Source organism: Tauraco erythrolophus, chromosome Z, assembly GCF_009769465.1.
Source record: "Tauraco erythrolophus isolate bTauEry1 chromosome Z, bTauEry1.pri, whole genome shotgun sequence".
NCBI lineage: Eukaryota > Metazoa > Chordata > Aves > Musophagiformes > Musophagidae > Tauraco > Tauraco erythrolophus.
In genome coordinates, this window is record NC_141496.1 from 6,924,232 (window position 1) to 6,946,110 (window position 21,879).

Genomic DNA, 21,879 nt, shown 5'->3' on the forward strand with positions numbered 1-21,879 from the left:
TGAAAACAATCACACATGTTAAACATCTGACTGTGACACGTGAAAAGAAAAAAAAAAAAAGGAACTGTGGTGCTGCTGGGAAAACATGGAAGACCAACGTCCCAGTAAATAAAAACCTATCAGCACCACAAAAGCGCTTCAGAGCAGACGAACAGTTTTCTTGCAGGAAAATTTGCAAGCAAACGTGCAGCACAGCACGTTCCAGGGCAACATACGCTCTGATGCACACACACACACACAAAAAAATCCTAGTTCTGTTTTTGTTAGGTAGAACGAATTAGCCAAGAGGACACGTGCATCAGACGTCGGGTATCACTCCCCCCTTCGCAAGCTGAACAACCCCCGAGCCGGCTTTTCCAAGTTCGTTTTCCAAAAAAGCACACGACACCCTGAGGTACTAACGTTCAGTATGGTGTGTTTTAGAGCCAGCTACGTCCCTCCTACGCGAAGGTAAGCATCCCCCTGCTGCGACGCAGAAAAATCTCAAGAATTAAAAAAAAAAAAAAAAAAAAAAGAACCAGCAAATACGTCAGGATGGGACAACACCGGCTTCAACAGGAGAGCTCGCGAACACCCGGTTGGGAACACACTGACACGCCGCAGCATCTTGCCCACGGCAGAGAACCCGACCAGGGGCCACCTGCTTTCACCGGAGCACAGAAAGAAGCGGGGAAAAGGGCGTCTCCTTCCCCGAACGCTGAGGGGCGGGCTGTGACACCCGCGCCGACAGGTTATCGGCGACATCAGCGCCGAACTGACCGCCCGGCACTGCGGGGGAGCTCGATGCCGTGAGCGCCTGTCACGCGTTCAGAGCGGAGCTCACCGCCCGGCCCTGGCGCCAGGAAGGAAGGGAGGGAGGAAGGAAGGAGGGAGGCAGCCGAAAGGAAGCGGCCGCGCGGCCTCCGCCCGCCGCCCCGAGGGACAGCGGCGGCGGCGGCCGTGAGCTCCCGGTGTGGGTGCGGGGACACGGGGCCGGCAGCGCCCCGCACCCGGGCTCCCGCGGGGAAGCTCCCGCCCGCACCCCGGCCCCCCCCCCAGCCCCCCGAGCCGGCGGGGACGGGGACGCCGCCGCCTCCCCCGCGGCCCCGGCCGCCGCGCAGCCGGCGGACGCCGCGAGCCGCGGCCCCCCTCACTCACATCTTGAGCTGCACGTTGATGTCCAGGTCGCAGCTGTAAACGTAATACAGCTTCTCGGTCTCGCCCATGGCTGCCGCTGGCCCCCGCCCGCCGCCTCAGCGGCGCCCGAGCCCTCCGCCACAACCGCCCGCGGGCAGCCGCATCCGCGCCGGCAGTCCCGCCGCCGGGGTCCGCGCTCGGCGCCTACGCTCTGCGCAGGCGCCGCGGCTGCCATCTTGCTTAAGGGAGGAAGGAGGGAGCGACGCTGCTGCCTCCATTTTGTGTAAGGGAGGAAGGAGGGGCGACGCCGCCACCGCTCGCTGTAACAAGCCCTTTACTAAGATGGCCGCCAGCCTTAGTCAAGCCGGGTGGGCAGCCTCAAGATGGCTGCGCCCGCTCCTCTCTCACCGCTGTGGCTGCCGCCGCCGCCGCCTGTACGGCACCGCAAGATGGGCGCTTCCATTGAGAGGTATGGCAAGATGGCCGCTGCCCTAGCGGGATGCGAGATGGCCGATTGTCCCGCCCGAGGGCAGGGAGGGGAGGGGAGGGTCAGGCTGCGCGGGAGCCGCCCCCAGAGCGGTGTGTCTGAGGGTGTCCAGGCTCCGGCTAACGGCCGTTTCGCAGCGCCTGTCGCCTCAGCCTGTGGCCGCGCTGCAGCCGCATCCCTTGTCTCTGAAACCCTTCCGTGAGGCGTACGGAGCGTACGTCTCGTGTCTCTTGCAGGGGCAGGCACACGCTGGATCGTTTTGAAGTAAACGATCCCTCCTGTGTGTTACTGATGCCTCTGAAGGAGGCCGAGCAGGAGCGGCAGGTGCCTTCTCCCACCGTGCAGCAAACGCTGTGCGGAACGTGGACATTACAGGTCGACAGCTGAATTCATCGTGATAATTGCATTACGAGTCTCTCGTGCTTGATTTGGGAGCATTCCTTGCTCGTTTGTTATGTTTTTCCCAAAGCCTCAGCCGTCAGCAGGGGTAGGGGATCAGCAATCATCACCTAACACAAAGCAAAGTTCTAAAATGTGTGCTGAATGGCTCCAAATCCGACACAGGCAACCAAGAATCACCCACAACTTACATTCCGTAAATAATCCATGATTTCAAGCAATCCTTAGTGTTTTCAGGGTTCATGAGGACTGCAGGCACTTCCAAGTAACAGCAATGCATGTGTCAGTACCATCCTAACACTTGTTCTGTCCATGTAGGCAAAGCAGCTGGGGCTGACTACAGAGGAGGTTCATGCTTTATGATCCACCACAGCCACTGAACTTCTCAGAATTGCTGAATGAAAGTATAAAAAGTGCTGTCGTGGTGGAGGTTGCTGGGTGTACAGCAGCACTAGTTATGAGGGAGCATGGAAACAGAGGTAGTCTCTCCCAACATGTGCTGCTCATATTATAAAAAGGTAGTTGTCGTTCAGAACCAGTAAATTCTCATCTGTTTTCACAGCAAAAACTGTTAATGAGCAGATGTGGAAGGACGTGTCATCACCTAGTCCTCTTCTCCTGTAAGTCAGCAGCAATGGGGGAAGAGGCCGAAGCAGGGGACAAAGACTTCTTGAAGCAAAGAAGGACTGTTTCAAATCAACACTTCCCCAGCACACCCCCCCCGGGTGCTAAGTTCAGGAGCTCTTTTTTGCCTACTTCCCCCAAAAAACTAGGAAATTAGAGAATACCCTGACCCAGAAACATGTATCACTAAAATGAAGCCTTTGCTTTCCAGCGCTGCCAAGCTGGAATGTGTCATGAGTGCAAAACATAGAATCATGGCATCATATAATGGTTTGGTTTGGAAGGAACCTCAAAGATCATCTAGTTCCAACCCCCCTGCCATGGACATGGACACCCTCCACTATACCAGGTTTCCCAAAGTCTCATCCAACCTGGCCTTGAGCACTTCCAGGGATGGGGCAGCCACAACTTCTCTGGGAAACCTGTGCCAATACCTCACCACACTCTGAGTGAAAAATTTCTTCCTTATATCCAATCCAAATCTCCCCTCTTTCAGTTTAAATCCATTGCCCCTTGTCCTTTCACTACATGCCCTTGTAAAAAGTCCCTCTCCAGCTTTCCTGTTGGCCCCCTTTAAGTACTGGAAGACTGCTATGAGATCACCCCAGAGGCTTCTGTTCTCCAGGCTGAACAGCCCCAACTCTCTCAGTCTGTCCTCATAGAAGAGGTGCACCAGCCCTCGGATCATCTTCATGGCCCTCCTCTGGACCCCCTCCAGCACCTTCATGACCTTCTTGTGTTGGGGACTCCAGAGCTGAACACAGTATTCCAAGTGGGGTCTCACAAGAGCAGAGCAGCAGAATCTCTTCCCTCAACCTGCTGCCCACCTGCTTTGGATGCAGCCCAGGATATGGTTGGCTTTCTGGGCTGCCAGTGCACATTGCCGACTCATGTTGAGCTTCTCATCCACCAGCACTTCCAAGTCCTTTTGCTCAGGGCTGCTCAATCCATTCTCTGCCCAGCCTGTACTTGTGTGTGGGATTGCCCCAACCCACGTGCAGGACTTTGCACTTGGCCTTGTTGAACTTCATGAGGTTCTTACAGGCCCACCTTTCAAGCGTGTCAAGGTCCCTCTGGATGGCATCCCTTCCCTCCAGTGTGTCCACAGCACCACACAAGTTGGTGTCATGTGCAAACTTGCTGAGGGTGCACTCGATCCCACTGTCCATGTCACCAACAAAGATATTAAATAGCACTGGCCCCAGTACTGACCCATGAGGAACACCACCCGTCACTGGTCTCCACCTACACATTGAGCCATTGACCACAACTCTTCGAGTGCGACCATACAGCCAATTCTTTATCCACCAAGTGGTCCATTCGTCAAATCCATGTCTCTTGCTCTTCCCCTATCCATCAATGCTGTAACCTCATCGTAGAAGGCCACCAAATTAGTCAGGCAGGATTTGCCCTTAGTGAAGCCATGTTGGCTGTCACCAGTCACCCCCTTATTTTCTATGTGCCTTAGCATAGTCACCAGGAGGATCTGCTCCATGATCTTGCCGGGCACAGAGGTGAGACCGACTGGCCTGTAGTTCCCTGGGTCTTCTTTTTTTCTCTTTTTAAAGATGGGGGCTATGTTTCCCCTTTTCCAGTCATTGGGAACTTCAGCAGATTGCCACAACTTCTGAAATATGATGGATAGTGGCTTAGCAACTTCATCTGCCAGTTCCCTCAGGACCCGCGGATGCACCTCATCAGGTCCCATGGACTTGTCCACCTTCACGTTCTTTAGGTGGTCTCGAACCTGGTCTCTTACAGCGGGTGGTGCTTCATTCTCACAGTCCCTGCCTTTGCCTTCTGTTACTTGGGCTGTGCAGCTGGAGCTCTTGCCAGTGAAGACTGAGGCAAAGAAGTCATTGAGAACCTCAGCCTTCTCCATATCCTGGGTAGGCAGGTCCCCCGTTTCCTTCCAGAGAGGGCCTACATTTTCCCTAGATCTCTTTTTCTCACTGACATATCTATAGAAGTTTTTCTTTTCTTGTTGCCCTTGATGTCCATGGCCAGATTTAACTCTATCAGGGCTTTAACTTTCCTAACCTGATTTCTGGTTGCTCAGACAATTTCTCTGTATTCTTCCCAGGCTACCTATCCTTGCTTCCACCCTCTGTAGACCTTCTTTTTGTGTCTGAGTTGGTTCAGGAGCTCCTTGTTCATCCATGCAGGCTTCCTGGCGTTCCTACCTGACTTTCTCTTTGTTGGGATGCACCACTCCTGAGCTTGGAGGAGGTGATCCTTGAATATTAACCAGCTTTCTTGGGCCCCTCTTCCCTCCAGGGCTTCATCCCATTGTACTCTACGGAGGAGATTCCTGAAGATGCTGAAGTCTGCTCTCCTGAAATCCAGAGTAGTGAGCTTGCTGAGCACCCTCCTTGCTTCCCTAAGAATCTTGTACTCCACCATTTCATGATCACTGCAGCCAAGGCTCTCCTTGAGTGTTACGTTCCCCACCAGCCCTCCTGTGTTGGTGAGAACAAGGTCCAGCAAAGCACCTCTCCTCATTGGTTCCTCTACCACTTGGAGAAGAAAGTTATCATCCATGCATTCCAGGAACCTCCTGGATTGCCTGTGCCTTGCTGTGTTGTCCCTCCAACAGGTATCAGGGTGGTTGAAGTCCCCCATGAGGACCAGGGCTCGTGAACATGAGGCAGCTCCTATCTGTCTGTAGAGGGCCTCATCCACCCAGTCCTCCGGGTCAGGTGGCCTGTAGCAGACCTCTACTACTATGTCCCCTGTCCCTGTTCTCCCTTTAATCCTGACCCATAAGCTCTCAGCTTGGCACCTCATCCGTCCCCAGGTGTAGCTCCATGCACTCCAGCTGGTCTTTGAGAGAGGGCAACCTCTCCTCCTCTTCTCCCCTGCCTGTCCTTCCTAAAGAGCCTGTATCCTTCCATTCTGACACTCCAGTCCTAGGATTCATCCCACCACGTCTCCATGATGCCAATAAGATCATACCCCAACAGGCGCACACACTTCTAACTCCTCTTGCTTATTCCCCATTCTGTGTGCGCGCCTTGACATAAAGGCATTTAAGTTGAGCCCCAGAGGAATCTGACTTCCTGGCTGGAGCAGCTGGAATTCCCTTCTTCTGTTCTACAGGTACTTCCAGCATATCTTTATCATTCTTGATATTACCCCCCTCCCCCTTCAAATCTAGTTTAAAGCCCTGTCAATGAGCCCTGCTAGCTGTTGCGCTAAGACCCTCGTTCCCCTCTGAGAAAGACAAGTCCTATCTGGTGCCAGTAGACCTGGTGCCATGTGTCCCATCCCATTATCAAAAAAGCCAAAAATGTGGCAATGACACCAGCCATGGAGCCACATATTAATTGACTGAATGCACTTGCTTCTTCCAGTCATTGCTCGCAACTGGAAGGATGGAAGAGAATATTACCTGTGCCCCAGATCCTCTTACCAGCTGTCCCAGGGTCCTGAAGTCTCTCTTGATCGACCGTGCACCTCCAGTGCAGATGGTCCCTCAGCTACACCGTGCATCAATGGGCCTTCCACCTCCAGAGCTTCATACCTGTTTTGCAGGGGCACCTGGGGAGCTGAGGTAGGCAAGGAGCAGGGGGGTCGGTCGCCTGTTGCCCTGAGCACGGACTTTTTTCCATTCGTAGCTCACCTTTAAATTACGGTCCTCTGCCTTGTGGGGTGAGGAAGAACCCCCTTCATCTTGAGTTTCCTTTTGAGTTTCCTTTTTCAGTGCCCGGCACCACTGATCTCTCTCTTTCTCAGGCTCCTTGATGCTTCTCAACCTGTCTACTTCCTCCCGCAGCTCTGTGACCATGATGAGCAGATCATCCACCTGGTCACACCTCACACAGCTGTTCTCACCACTTACCGTGGAGAGGCTCAGGCACTCCCTGCAGCCGGAGACCTGGAGAGCTGCGTCCTTCTGTGGGAGCTCTGTCTGCGCTTCCACATCCCTCTTGCTGGGTGCAGAGGTCTTTGCCATCCACCGGGTGGTCACCATGACTGAGTTTTTTCTGAGAGGGTGACGGCCACCAACGAAACTCACCTCTCGAGCAGCAGCCCGACTGACTGACTGCGCCCTCCTCCCACAAACAGCTGCACAAACTGCGCGCGAACTGCCGCGCAAACATAATTTGAACATGATTTAACCAACAAATTCCTTTGCACAGGTGATGTTAAAATAACTTTTAAAAAAAAAATGAACTTTTATCCAGGGTTTTTTCTCTTAATTTGTCACTTTTTCATCACATTTACAGTTTCTACAGCTCTGGCAGCTGCCATTCATTTATTGCCTGCCTCGTAATTTTTGATGGCTTCTGTTTGTTTGTTAGTTTGGTTCCAGCCCAGTTTTTTACATAAAAATCTCTGTTTTCCATAAAAAAGATAAACAAACGTATTGCTCTTCTTGGCTGTGGAGAAAAAGTAAAACATAAAACTGTAAAAATTTAAAAGGCAAATAAATCTCACAATTTTAAAACTGAGTGATGTATATCTCTGTGTACACAAACAGCAAGTGTGTTTATATGTGTGAACCCGTTTCAGTGTTATTTTGTCTCAGGAAAAATTGGATCCTTTTTCAATTAACGAAATTAGTAAGATCAGTTAAATAATCTCACCATTCATTTCACCTTTATAGAGACATTTTAGATCATTATTTAAGTTTCGTTTATTTATCAGAAAAAGAGCTAAGGGAAAAAAATAATAGAAGACGTCTGAAGTTGGCATTAAAAGCAGTTTTTGAAGTAGTGTATTTCCCAACTTTCTCAGATTCCAATGCGTCTAACTGAACAAGTAAAGTAGGTCTGTGGGAAGTGAAAGTGGAGAAAAATGTTTAGGAAGGACATTTTTGACAGTAAAATTGTAGAAAGATAAGTTTTCAATCAAAAGTGTCACTTTATACTGCTTTCTCATATTAACAAACTTACATTTATGTGTTCTCAAATGCCACCATAGAGGCAGATAGAAAGAGTATTTTTCACCTCGAAGGATCCTGAAGTGCTCTGAAAACGTGGTGATGAACATACCGTGTGTGCCAGGAGATCATTGCCTGCACTACTGGCACAGATCTTGCTGGAGGTGACAGATGTCTAAGCGCGTGCAATGTCTGTACGGCACGCCACGCTGCTGCGGCCGAGGTAGCACACTAAAGCTGAACGGGACCGTTTGGTACGGAGCAGATGCAGAGCTAGATAAGGACATTATCCCATTTACTCTCTGCTGCCGCTTCTGTGGATCCTGCAGGGCACTCGGCATTCATGGCAGCATCCATACTGCTAAAAACGGCCAGGGTCGGCTGTAGCCCCTGAATCAAGAAGTACTTGTGACTCACATCTACCCTGTCTTGACTTGGCCCCTGCAGCCTGGTCCATCTGTATCCCGACTGCAATAATATTTGGTCCATCTCCTCTCTAGGCTTCAGTGACCTCTCTCGTGGCCAAAAGACACAATTGTTTCTGTGAGTGTTTTCCAGCTCCAAGTTCCTGATGCAATCCAAGGGTTGTTTTGCAGCCTGCAGGAAGATTTTTATAGCATGGTATCTAGGGCATGGCATGAAGGCACGTTGTGGTGGTTCAGTGTTTCTGGCCTACTGACATAGAGCAGGATTGTTTGAAGCGCTGGGTGTCAAACAAGGCACATCTGTTCCCCTATTGCCTATCTGCAGCACACTCATAAGCAATCTCTCCTGGCAACTCTACTTGGGTTTCTTCCTTAAGGAGAATAAAATATTCCAGAAGAGAGTCTGGGAGTGAGCTAGCACACACACTGTACAGGCAACTACATATATGTGATAGCAGGAACAAGTTCTAGAAGTGAACAAGAGTGTCAAGGTTGCCGATGCTCTAAGTACATTGTGAAGAAAACTCCGACCTTCATCGTGCCAACAGAAGAAGGACACCTGTCCTTTCAACACTTGGGTGAAACTCAGAGTGACTTGAGGGACTAATAGGCCTTAATGGTCACCAGTCTCCCCTGCTTATGGGCCAGAACCCCATTTCAGGAAGTTCCATGTCCTAGCAACACCATAGATACCAGACTTCTGCTCCACCACAGCCCTGCCTGGCCCAGCCATGGGCACCACTGAGCCAACTCCCAGTCTTGGCCTAATGTCCCATCCCTATAGAGGTGCCTGATGCCCAGGGATGGAGCTGCCCTGGCCACCCCCACAATGTGCCCTGCTCTCTGGCTGGAGCAGTGGGACAGGCCCTGGCTTTCTGCTGCAGCACAGCCCAGCCACATGTTCCTGTAGTGCCCTGGTGTTTACCTGAGTGGTAGATCTTGAAACACCAATTCAACTCAACACATGTAAGCATTTTTGAAGAAAGGTGCACAAAGAGAAATCCATTTATTCTCACAAAAACTATAAGTAACTAGCTAGCTACACCTAGATTTAGTTACTTACTGATATTGTACCATTCTTGTCATTGGAAAACCTATAGCAAGCATGAGATTGACACTCTTTGTTACTTTGCTCATGCATTAAAATCTCCTCTATCCTTTTCTGTTTTCAGTCTGATAGTTTGTCAGGTCCCAGAAGCCTGATGAGCTGAAGCGTCGAGAAAACAGTGGGAGCAATAGGGAGCTCTGCTGCTGACACAATTCCCTTTGGAGGAAATGGAGCTATTTTTCTTGTTTTGAAGCAAAAGTATCGCTCGCAGTTCATATTCGATTGATAGCCACAGAGAAATATATAACCTCTCAATCCAACTAAGAAATATATACCATCTTCCAGAGGACAGCATTGCTTCCTTGTACACCATATATTTTAGGTTAGTGGGAATACCGTGAGAAGCAAGAGGACTGATCAGTTCAGGTGTTCAGCTAGGCCCCACGTTCTTGGTAAAGACTTCCAGCAAAGTTACTGAAAGTAGCTGTGTTGTCGGACTTGCTTTGTTTCACCCTTTCTGAATGTGGGCATCTGCCCACTAGACACCAGACTGAGACAACTAAAAACCGTACATAACCTATAGTGCATCTGTCAGATGGTAATAAGTGTCAGTCTCACTAGTGAACTGGAAGAAAACTGAATTGCAACCTCCTCTTTTTCCTCTAGTAATGTCCTGAGAAAGATTTACTTGCTGGGTGTACAGCAGAGAGAGTTTCTGCTGTTCAGATACCACAATGACGGGCAGGTTTTCAGAACCACAATGGAGAGGTGCTTAACACAGTAGCATCATATTTCCTTTAAAATGGCTAAGTGACACACCTTTCCTTACCTCAAATGTATGTTTTACATGTATTTATAGGTGGATTAAAAGGTCGTTGATTCATATACTGTAGATACAGAATCATTTTAGGTATCCATGCAGAACAATAGTTAGCTGTAAAAATACCCCGTTAATTTGGAGATAAATTCAAACCTAGTGGTATCATTTGGGTCCAAAACCTGATCCTTCCTACAATTCTAGCCTTGGAACTAAGCTGTCTTTGTAATGTGCTCAGAGAATATGCAGATCTAGACCATATGGAGCAGGGAGCAAGTGTCCAAAGTACAACAGAGGGTGTTCAGCCAGCAGCACATACCCCTGTTTGAGGGCTGAGGCTCTTGCAAAGGTGGCCCTGTGGAGCCTCATCCAGATAACACAAAGCCATGCATAAAGCTCTATTTGAAAACTCAGAGCAGCAGCAACTTAAGTTTATGGAATGATGTTTTACCCAACAAAGTTCGCTTTCCAGCTGATTTTGCATTTTTCCGTAACTAACGACTGTTAGATTTAGAGTACTTTGAGGAAGAAGTCGTCTACCTTTCTGCATTTCTGCTGTACTTTGCTGTTATAGGACTTAGCTCCTAAACACTGCAGTAAGAAGTACAGTGTTTTCTAACTGTCTGGTGTGTGCCAGGCCTTTGCTCATTAAGTGACACTACTGCTGAACAAACTTTCCAAGTTCTTGTTTCCCCAGACTTCTGTCCAAGAGCAGCAACACCATTCCTTGTGCTCAGAGAAAGCCAGGACTCACAGGCACCTCTTCACACATTCAATCCCGTCTTTTACTGTTACCACCACCAACTGTTTCACTCTGTCTTGGTGAGTTCCACTTTACAAGCAAAAAGGGTTTTGACTCTGCTAAGAGCGTGTGAAGGTTGTCCTAAAACACTCCTGGTTAGGGGCCACCTTCTTTTTTTTTGTGCCATGCATAAAAGTCTGCTTTCTCTGATCCTGATTGAGATTGGTGCTGCATTTCTGCTATTTCAAGGAGCCAGATCCTCACAGTCTCACCTTGGTCCTAGAACAGAGGTCATACCATTCAGTAAGCCCCTCCCTCAGTTGCCATTAGTAGAGATATGGTGGAGAAGATGGCCATTCTGGTTGACCGTAGAACTCAGAGTGCTCCAGGGAGTACACAGATATGAACAGGAGTATTATTAAATGCATTTTTGATAACATTAAAGGGTGTGTTCTAATTCATTAAAACGAGGTATGATTTTACCTTTTTGTGCTGAGTAACCTCAGGTTTCATCACATCAGCTGAAGATGAAAGCACTGGGCTTCTTGCAACATTTAATTTCTGTTGAAATGACAACAGAGCTATAGACTACCCTTTTGTTATAGAAATAGCCTCTGCGATAACCCTCTTTGGAGGAGTCCCTGAACTCATTCATCCCTATATAACTTAAACTCAATAAAGTTGCACTAGGGAAGAGTTTGGCCCATTAACTTTAGTTTTCTAATGCTGTTTAGTCAATAAGCCATATAATTCCCAAAACAAAGAAGGAGAAATAATAATAATAATAGGAAACATGAAGTGTCAACACAGCCTGTTCAGAGCGGGGGAAAAAAAAAACAACAACAAACAAAAAAGTAAAGCAAAACAAAAGTACTGAGTCAGGTCATCAGCTAGAGAAAATCAGTGTAACTTCAGTGAAATCAATTAAATGATATTGAATTACACCAGATGAAGATCTGATATGTAATTTTCATTTTTTTCAAGTTCCTCCTCCCCCTCCCCCCATCATAAAATTTGTTTAAAAAAAACCCAGTCTGCCAGATTTTGCAAGTCCAGTAGTCTGTTAACTGAGTAAGTAAAGATATAATGAAAGCAATAAGTGCTGAAACATCACACATGCAGTACATATCTCCAGCCAGTCCAATTTTATGCCTAAGGAGACTGGCAGAGTTCCTGCTGCGATTCAAATCTTATGTCAAATTTATAAACTTGTTTTCTCCATTCTCCTCTCGTATCCCCGTGCCCCATCAATCAGAGCTTATACCTGCAGAAAAGGCTGATCCATCATTAAGGAGGCAGGTTGCAGCCAAATGTAAATTTGCACTTTTAAAAAAAAAAGGAATAATACTCATGCTGCAGGGCAGGGTCACCCTCTGACCCTAGGCAATCTGCCTCTCAATCTGCAGAACACAGGCTAAAATAATGTGTCCGCCAAACAAGCAGTAAACTTTTCTGCTTTTGCCTTTTTGAAGATTCTTGGAGTTGCTGCGTCTGCCGGCTGACACTCTGTCTGTCTTTTAAAATATGAAAATCTCCTCCGTATGCATTGAGCTCAGTTTTCTACTTAGCATTTCAAGAGCCCTAAGGACCTTCAGGGGAAAAAAAAATCATATTCTGAATTTTCAATTTTGATGACAATTTGCTTTCCCTACAGGATGTGCAGAAACACCTTGAAAAACTTGTCAGCTGCACTAAAGGAAATGTTCCTTGCCATGGGAATGAGGGCACATAACTTTCAACTAACTTAGGGAAAACAAGTTTGACTCTTTTAAGAGTGGGTCATATTTTCACCTGCACCCCATGCATCCCCAAAGTAGCTGAACAACTCTTTTAGGTTGTTTCAAATAAGAAGCAATAATAATAGCAACTTTTTTAAAAACAAAAACAAAATCAAAATAAACATACACAAAAAAAACCCAACCAACCAAACAAAAAAGCACAAAAGCATGAGTTTTGACCATGCATCTAAAGACAAAATTTAGCCCACCCATCCATCCATCCATCCATCCACCCACCCTCCCACTTACAGAGGAGTCCATTTTCAGAGCATCCCAATACAAATAAGGCTTCAGGCCATGACCAAAAGATTGATACTGTCTTTAAAACTAGATTGTTATAGTAGGATCCATCATTTTACCTTGTCTACGTTAAGCTCACCTTGCTTTAGAGTCAAGGGAAGAAGGCACTAACATTTAAGAGGAGTATAATCACACTTACCTTCAATAATTGCACGAGACTGGGATGTATCCCTGCAAACCTCTTTTTCTGAAAAAATTTTAAAAGGAACCTAGATGAGCTACTTCTATTAAACACTGCTTTTGTAAGCTAATATTAAATGAGGTGGATCCCACCCTTAATTTGAGATTTATGTGTTTTCTCTGTAACCACTACATCATTAAACGGTGTTAGATTAGAATCTGATTAGAATCACAGAATCATAGAATAGTTTGGGTTGGGAAAGAAATTAGACATAGAGTCATAGAATCATAGAATGCTTTGGGTTGGAAGGGACCTCAAAGATCATCTAGTTCCAACCCCGCTGCCATGGGCAGGGACACTTTCCCCTACACCAGGTTGCTCAAAGCCTCATCCAACCTGGCCTTGAACACTTCCAGGGATAGGGCATCTACAACTTCTCTGGGACACCTGTTCCAGTGCCTCACCATGCTCAAACTGAAAAATTTCTTCCTTAGATCTACTCTAAATCTGCCCTCTTTCAGTTTAAAGCCATTACCCCTTGTCCTATCACTACATGCCCTTATAAAAAGTCCCTCCCCAGCTTTCCTGTAGGCCCTTGAAGTGCTGGAAGGCTGCAATAAGATCACCCCGGAGCCTTCTCTTCTCCAGGCTGAACAGCCCCAACTCTTTCAGCCTGTCTTCATAGCAGAGGTGCTCCAGTCCTTGGATCATCTTCGTGGCCCTCCTCTGGACCCTTCCAGCAGCTCCATGTCCTTCTTATGTTGGGGACTCCAGAGCTGAACACAGTATTCCAGGTGGGGTCTCACGAGAGCAGAGTAGAGGGGCAGAATCACCTCCCTCAACCTGCTGGCCATGTGTCTTTGGATGCAGCCCAGGACACAGGCTTTCTGGGCTGCAAGCACACCTTGCAAGTGTTAGTTCTGTAAACATCAGATAGGTTGAACATTTTTGGGGTGCACTTGGTTTTGTTGCTTCCTTGCCACAGATAAGAGGTGCCGAGGTACAGGGAATTTAAAGTCTGATGTTTTGTTCTCCAACTGAAGTAATGATAAAAGCGTAATTGACCTTAAAGGGCTCAGTAACAAGTGGTACGGGCTGACTGCTCAAAAAACTCAAGGTTACAGAATTCCAGATTAAATCACTGGATTTCAGTATTCTGGATGCTCAGTATTCAGCCTTCATTAGCTTCTGACAGATGAACCACGAGCGGAGTTAGGAACAGGGAAGATAAGCCTTGATTTCTGGGCTTGTTTTCCAGCCATTAGACAGCACTTATCTTTAATGTGAAGCTCCTAGTTTTAGAGATTGGACTGATGACAATTATTTGGTTTGTGTTGGGGTTTGTTTTGATATTACCAGTGTCTCCGTGTTCTACATGGGCTAGGCAGTACTGTGTGAATTCTAATATCATTTAGTATTTCTGCTGCTCATCCTGGTTTAGCCTTGACAGAGACAAATCTGGTATTAAGCACAGGAAGATGTCACATAAACTCAGTAAATGCTGCCTCTCTTCCTTTCAGCGTACTCAGGAATTCACACGAGGGCAGGCAGTGAGAATATGCAATTTATACAGTACAGGCTATTTAAATGTTTTTAAATGGGATGGTTGGTTACAGGTGCCTTCACTAGCCTTTTGTCCGAGGTGAGATGCAGATACAGCAATGGCTGATACAGACAGACGTGCAAATGAATATGGACGTTTGCATAAACTGCATTTCTTTGCTGTTGTGGAACAGATTCTGCTTTTAGTTACATTGAAGCATCTGCTGTTGATTTCAGTGTAGTGAGGAGTATGCAGCTGAGGACAGGATAAACCCATCCATCCCCCTATGGACTGATCAAACCACGTTTTTTACTATGGATTCCATTTCCGTGTAGAAGTGAAGCAGGCCTTGGTCTCAAGGGCAGGCTGTGCGGTGCCATCGCCGCAGCCCCGTGACACGATATGGGTATATGCTGCGCTCCGGTGGGTGCTGATGTTGGGTACAGAGGGGCTCAAGTCCTCCACGCCTCCCTGCAAAATACTGAGGGCCAGATAGGCACTAGCAATTAGAATTTTGTTATTTTCTTTAAAAAGGTATTTAATAAGTAGCCTAAGCTCAAGAAGCAAGTTGAAAACTCATAATCAATTTTGTCATTCTTGCTTTTCTTTCTTATTTGTAGGAAAAAATTAATCACTTTTCTCCCACCCTCTGATAAGGCGAGACTTTTGCACTCTATTAACCCCAGGGGCTAAAAGATAGACTGTTTTCTAACAGGTGAATTAGTGCTAGATAGCATTACCACAAATGCCAAGTCATTAAACATGTAATTGGAATTATTTTTTTTTTGTTATCTTAACTTTTCTACATTATAAAGGATCTTTACAAATTAATGACAGAATACGAAGCTGCCCTGAGAGCTATTTGCCCATTAAAAATAGGCATGAAAAACTCCCGTCCCCATCACATGAAGAACTATCCCACCAATTTCCAATTACTTCTGCCACTGACAGTTCACTGGACTGTTAAGTTATATTCTGCACCATGCTGCTTAATGTGGTTAAGTCAGGCAGGTATTTGCTGCTCTTTTTTTTTTTTTTCTTCTTATTTCTATTTTTTTTTTTGCCCTGATTGTGAAGCAATTAAGCTATGTCACTAATGAAAAAGCAGAATTTTAGTACTATAAAGGCACAGTTAATTTAAAGATGAATCCCTGGCAATAACTAAGTAAATCCTCATAGCACCCTGATCCAAAAATATTTCTGAAGTTTGTTCAGGACCTCCAATAAAAGCCTTTCCTATGGCCCTCACAGATATTCTGAGGCAAGAAGCCTTAGGAAAAAGAGCTGAGGAACTTACATCTGTGTCAGGTAATGACAGTGATAATATTAGTGATAACAGTAATACGAAGGAGAAGGATTTACTGTAGAATTTTTTTCTTCCGTTTGATGAAGACTTTCGATTGCAAATTCAAGAAAAGGTTAAAAAATATGATCACTTATGCCAAGAGCTGAAAACAAAACCCTCTTTAGAAGTGTGAGCAAAATTCCACTGATTCAGAGTGCTTTGAAGCTCTGTGGTAGGGAAATCTAAATGACAGTATGTCCTAAGCTTTATTATTAGATGACGGAGCCTTTAAACGGAGATGTTAATGGTCTCACTGGGAAATGAATAAGTCAGCGAAGCATCCTAAATTCATGGATGCTCCTGTCTGAGTTAGAGTTACTGGAGTGTTGTGTTCTGTGTGTTGTGTGCGGTTTTACTTCTCACATACAACCTCCCTGAGGTGCTTGCGACAAATCTGATAAAGCGTTGTCCCTCTGTAGGTGGGTGGTTCAGTAACACCCAATTCAGCCAATTGTTACGTTCAGTCTCTGTGGTTTAAGTGGGAATGTTTATTAAATAAAAGGAATCCATCTCAACATGGACAAGGGTTAAGATAACCAAAATGTAAATGGTCTCTATGGTTTAAATGGGAATATTTATTAAGTAAAAAGGAATCCATCTCAGCATGGACAGGGGTTGAGATAACCAAACTGTAAATGGACTCTATCAAAACATTGTGTCAGATGTGGATCTTCCCTCCAGCTTGCTATAGGATCCCTTTTCAGCCAGTTCTGCGGTACCATTCATAAGCCTCGGAGGAATTTTAACCTAGCCATTTATGGAAGTAGAGACATCAGTTACTGCTGAGAAAGGCGACAGTCCTGGGCTTCACAGAAGTTGTGTGATGTCTGTGAATTGTTAAAGGGATGCAACTAAAAGAAAAGTGAGTACAAGAAAATTCTAACGAAAACTTGGAGGCTCTGATGGCCACAAAAAGACAAATCCAAACCAGAGTGGGTACAGAGAAGGACTATTAATGGGAATATGGAACCTGTTTTACGTGGGGAGATTGAAAGAGACCAGGCTTTTAAAACAGAGCGGGTGGGGGCAAAGCAGGGAAGTAATATTATTACCCTATAATTGTCTTTCCTCGTAAGGACAAATCCCTGGATGGAAGAAAAGATATTGAAGTTAAAGAAAAACAATGGAAGATGCAAATAAGTGCAGATAAATTGCATAGGTCTAGATGAAGAGTGGGGGATGCATCCACATGCCACTTTAAAGCATCCACTTTGTGCATCCCTGTATATTCTGGAGTATCTCCTTATCGCATACACTGCACATATGTACTTCAGTGTGTCCTGGTAAGCATCTTCTTTAGAAATCCAAGCTCCAGTCAGTCCCTCAAGCAGATTAATGCTGGGATATTGCTGGATGAGATGATGTTTGTACTGGAAACAGCAACTCATTTCACGCTGGCCAAAAAGCAGATTTACAGGCCTGATGCTTTTCACTGGAACTGCTACTTCTGCAGCCTGTTTTGTTTGCCAGACTTTTTCCTTCTCCATCTTAAAATCCCTTATTGAAGTCCACTTTGATATTTTCAAAATTTACCTTGGCTTTCCGATTCTGAGGCTTTAGCTTGGCTTACCCAACTAAACAGGAAAAATAACCGGCACATTAATATGGTAAAATGCATTTTCTCCTCTTGTTGCGTCTGCTTTCCTTACATGTTTTTCCGACTCCTTTGGCTTCCAAGATCTAAAGGCAGGGGATTGAGTTCAGATATTCCTTCATTTTTTAAGCTTGTGCTTATTTACACTGGTGTGATTACAAGATGGAATATATTGCTAAACCAAGGGGACATGATTTAACACTCCTTTTCAGTGTTGCGAATGATTTACCAAGGCTAATCATTTCAGAGATGAAATGAAGAATTACTGTTTTAAATGACCGTGTTTGGTTCAAGCGCCCCGTTGCTGCTCTGCAGAGCTGTATACAAATAGTATAATTTAATAATGAACGGAAAACCTCCTGCTTCAGCCTGTAAATTAATAGTTGAAATTTACTCTTGTGCAGACAGCCAGTGTCTGGGCCAGTTCACACCTGGCATCGCATCAGGGCTTATGTGAAGTTCAGGCAGGCCGTAGGCTTTGTGCTGGGTTTTTGAGCAGGACTGTTTTCACTCTGCAGTGAGCAAGTGCAGTCATATGTTTCAATAAGGGACTTACCCGTTAGCGTGCGAAAATGTTACTGCTAATTTTACACCTTGAAAACAAATCAGGGTTTCACAGTTCAAAAGCAGAAACCAACCAGCTATAAACTGTCAGATTGACTGTGATCTCAGAATTGAATAGGTCTATTTGTTCTAACAAACAGTTAGGCCATTAAATTGCAAAGCCTTCCAGTGTTTGTCCAGGTAAATAAGGACACATCCAAATTGATTATCTGTTGTTCGGAGGTAATGATACGTAATAAACTATTCGCTCTGGGTAACATAACAGAAATGTGCTTTAGCATGCAGATGTGCAATATCTTCCACCATAAGAGCAGGATCTCCCCACTAGTTTAGTTTCAGTCCAGGACTCCATCGCAGCCTCCTGCCCCCCGCCCCTGTGGGCAAAATGCATTTGGTTGATGAAACAGACATGTATGTTTTTCTTGCTCGGTAACCCTGTGTGATGCTGCTGCTTCTGCTGATGGGAATTCCTCAGAAATCTGCATGTGGGTACACCTGCGAGTCACAGAAAAAAGACTTCAGGGATGCTAAGGTTGATCATGTTCCTTTCAGTGTCATTACACTAATTTGAAAAAAGAGTATCTGTCATCGCAAACGTCAGATCCACTAGCTGCCCAGCAATAAATCTTGTGCTCGTGTCAAAATGTCTCCAGCAGAATTTCTAGGATGAAGCTTCACAGCTCAACATTAGGCAGCAATTTATGATATATGATGTAAGCAGCATGAGCAATACTCTAACAGGAAAAGGGGTCGTCTCTAAATTTTGTCAAATGGGAAGTAGTTAAATGATCCTTGCTTTTCCCAGTTAGGAATTTATCTGACTTTTTAAAACTGTCATGTAAGAATGCCTCCCATGCACACTTTCTTGGTGTCTCCAGAGTTAGATTATGGCTACATGCAAATCTGGCTGGAAATCTCCAGTGCGAGGGAGAGGGAATGAGCAGCTGGAATCGAGATACCAGGAACAGAAACATTTTCCAGCAGCAGCAGGACCTTCTTTATGGGATTCTGCTCCATCACTTGTGACAAACACCAAATTGAATGTTTGTGGGGACAAACTCTGAGAGGGTAATAACCCGTGCTGAGGCAGTGTGAGAATGATAAATGTTTTATTGTCTTTATTTTTCTCACATCACTTGCCAGTTCGACTTACAAGGTGAAATTAGCAACCTTCCGAGGTGAAATCTGTCTTGCCAAATTTTAGCTGACTACAGCATGGGATAGTGTGCATAAGTGAAACACTTGAATTTAGACACCTAGGGATGTTTATTCCCAGGCCAGCGTTTAAGCTGCCCTCGTAGCCAATAAGGAGCTGATCAGCACTGGCAGTGGCTCCTAGGGAGCTATCGGAGCAGGCTTACTCCCTGTTGTTGGGTGAGCAGCATCTTCCCCTGGCTTCTCGGGCTGCACTGGCAGGTCTCCCCTGCACCTCAGGAGAGGCTGAGCATGCAGAAGCTCAACTCAGACTATCTGATTTGAGGCTCTTTGAGCTGCTATTAGTACTCTTCAGCCCTGGGATGCTGGTCAGGGAGAGTATAGGTCTCCTGAAGGTTCTTTCATGCCTAGAGGAGCTTGACCAACGCTGGAGGTCAACAATGGAGAACTGAACTGTGGTCCAGGGGCCTCACCTGACCTGCATCAATGAGGTCCCTCTGTAATCAGAGGAGAAGACAGGTGCCTCAAGCAATATTTTCATTTAATCTATTGTAAATGCCTATTTTAGGATGAAACAAAATCTAATTTCTCCCAAATGATTATTTAAAGGTGACTGGCTGCGCCTTTCATAACTAACATTTGGAGCGTTATGCTGGAAAAGAGTCACGCAGATTTGGTGGGAAAGAGGAGGTCACCTCGACCTGTTTATCCTGTAACTTTGCTGATACCAGGAAAGCAACACCGTGGGTACATTTAACCAATGTCCACTGAAACAGAAAGCAAGATAACTAATCAAACAAGCGAAGCGGGCATTATCTCTCAGTGATCATATAACAGATGGCAGACAATATGGAAAAGGGAGCACACAAAGAGAGATATTAATTTAAGACAGACAGATAAATGGAGCAATACTTTCAAAAGTAATAAATGGCACAAATTGAAAGCCAAATCTCAAATGCATATTCAGAGGCTTATGAGTTCATCTCTTAATGAAAAAAATTTTTTTTTTTTCAAAAAATATAACGGAAAGAAGTATGCATTGACATTTATTTTCTATCTATAAAAGAAAAAAAAGGCACAGATAGATATTTATTGAGCCCTTTATTCTCTGAAGTTGCTAAACATTGCAGTGCTCCTGAGAGAACGGGGACAAGATACATAAAAAGACATGAAGATTTTAGTTTCTTTTTAAAAAAGGGAAGACTAACAAATGGAAGAGTGTTTCTTTTTATTTCATTTCAGAAAATGATCGGATGATTTAATCTCTAAAAAATACAGAAATCTGAATCCGAAGATCCTCCAACAGAAATGCAATTATATTTCTAACCACTAGATGGTACTTAAAGCACAGGGTTGACATGAACTGCTCTACTGTGAGATGTACGGTCAGAGTACCCGTGTCAGAGGCTTAGCGAAGTCGAGGTTGGTTTTATTTTCCCCATATCCAGGAAGAAAAAAAGAAAAGAAAAAAGAAAAGAAGAAAAGACTAAATCTCTTCTGTGCCTTTTTTGACTTAAAAAGAAAAATGGACATGACAAAAGTGTTCCTGATTAGATTGGTACAAAAAGATGATGCATTCTTTCTGGATGAATCAGGAGATATGAGGTTCTGTCATTCTTTAGATATAGACCTGAAATACTAAGCTTAAATTTATAGCCTCTTGTATGAGCCACAGGACTCTGTTTACTCATAGAGTAGAATTGGGTGCAGTTCCAGCAGTTCTTCTGTGTGATCAGTTACTTTATCACCTTGATCAGTTCAGAAGATACAATAACTCTCTTTTTTTAATACATACTACTACAGTTGATCCTTTATCAACCTTTTTTGGATTTAATCGCCCTTCTGGGGCAGGAATCCTCTCCCCCTCTCTCTCTTTCACATGCATGCGAACACATGCCTGCCTGCCCATAAATGCCTGTGTGTTCCTTTTCACAATTTTTATGTTTTCTGGGGGAAAGGCTGGAAGAGAGAGGGAGCAGGATCTAGAGAAAAGGTAGCTCGAATGCAGCAGCTCTTTTTTCCCAGCTCTAGTTTCCAGAAAGGACAATCTATTTCCAAAAGTGTCTAGGGGAGAAATTTCCGTCTATAGGAATGATATGACAGTGCATACCTGGAAATTTGAAAATGTGCCTTGGATGCACATTTTGGACTCTCAATCCAACGTTGAAGCATTAGGTGTGAGAGAGAGGTCTCAGTGTCACAGTGTCACTAGTTTAATCTGATGCTTTGGTTTGGGTCCATTTCCCACATAAACTTCTACAGCAAGGAGGAGCACGAGAGAGGTCAGTGGGATTTTACAGGAAATCATGAATAACAGATATCTCCCTGTAGTTCCTCCCATTGAACACCATCTTGTGCAACTGGGAGCATTTCTTCCTGACGTCCTCTGCCGATAAACTGTCTCTGGAGGTGTGCATATCAATACTGTTTCTTAATGTACATGAAAAGGTTAGTCTGATTCTTATCCTTTTAAAAAAATGCCACTAGATCTTTTCTAAAAGTATCTGAAATGATTTGTCTCTCAGGTATTCTATGTCATTGAGCTTTAAAACCTGCAAATATTTGTTTGGTATCTCTGATTATCCAACAAAAGAAAAAAGAACAAACAATCTTGCTGTATCTTTATACAAACAACCACGAATGACATTAAGGTTGGAAAGGTGCATCTAAAAATGTTATAAAGTGTTAGATCACCCAAAGAGTTAGCAGGGAATGGCTTTGTTATCAAGGCCTAACTGTTCTTTAGGAAAAGGTGAGTCTCTGTTCTGCTTCTTCATATTTCTTTGCTTGTCTGTGACAAAACCAACAGTTTTGATCCTGATCCAAAGCTCCTTGAGCACAAGGCACGTTCTCCCTGAGGGTAAAATCCATTTATTAGCTTCATGGCAGCCCCTGTGAGCAGGAAAGTGAAGTTTCAGGAATAGCTGTAGCATTGA

General features: G+C 45.1%; 1 protein-coding gene across 4 annotated transcripts in view; it reads right to left on the reverse strand.

The window, feature by feature from the left end:
* PIK3C3 (phosphatidylinositol 3-kinase catalytic subunit type 3) overlaps window positions 1–1,218 on the reverse strand; it is an 88,906-nt gene extending 87,688 nt beyond the window's left edge. For all 4 annotated transcript variants that reach the window (XM_086628714.1, XM_086628715.1, XM_086628713.1 and 1 more), the window contains exon 1: window positions 1,138–1,218. In XM_086628714.1, coding sequence (XP_086484840.1) covers window positions 1,138–1,205 — 68 coding nt within the window. In that variant the 5' untranslated portion in view covers window positions 1,206–1,218. The remainder of the gene's footprint in view (window positions 1–1,137) is intronic.
* Between the last annotated feature and the right edge of the window lie 20,661 nt (window positions 1,219–21,879).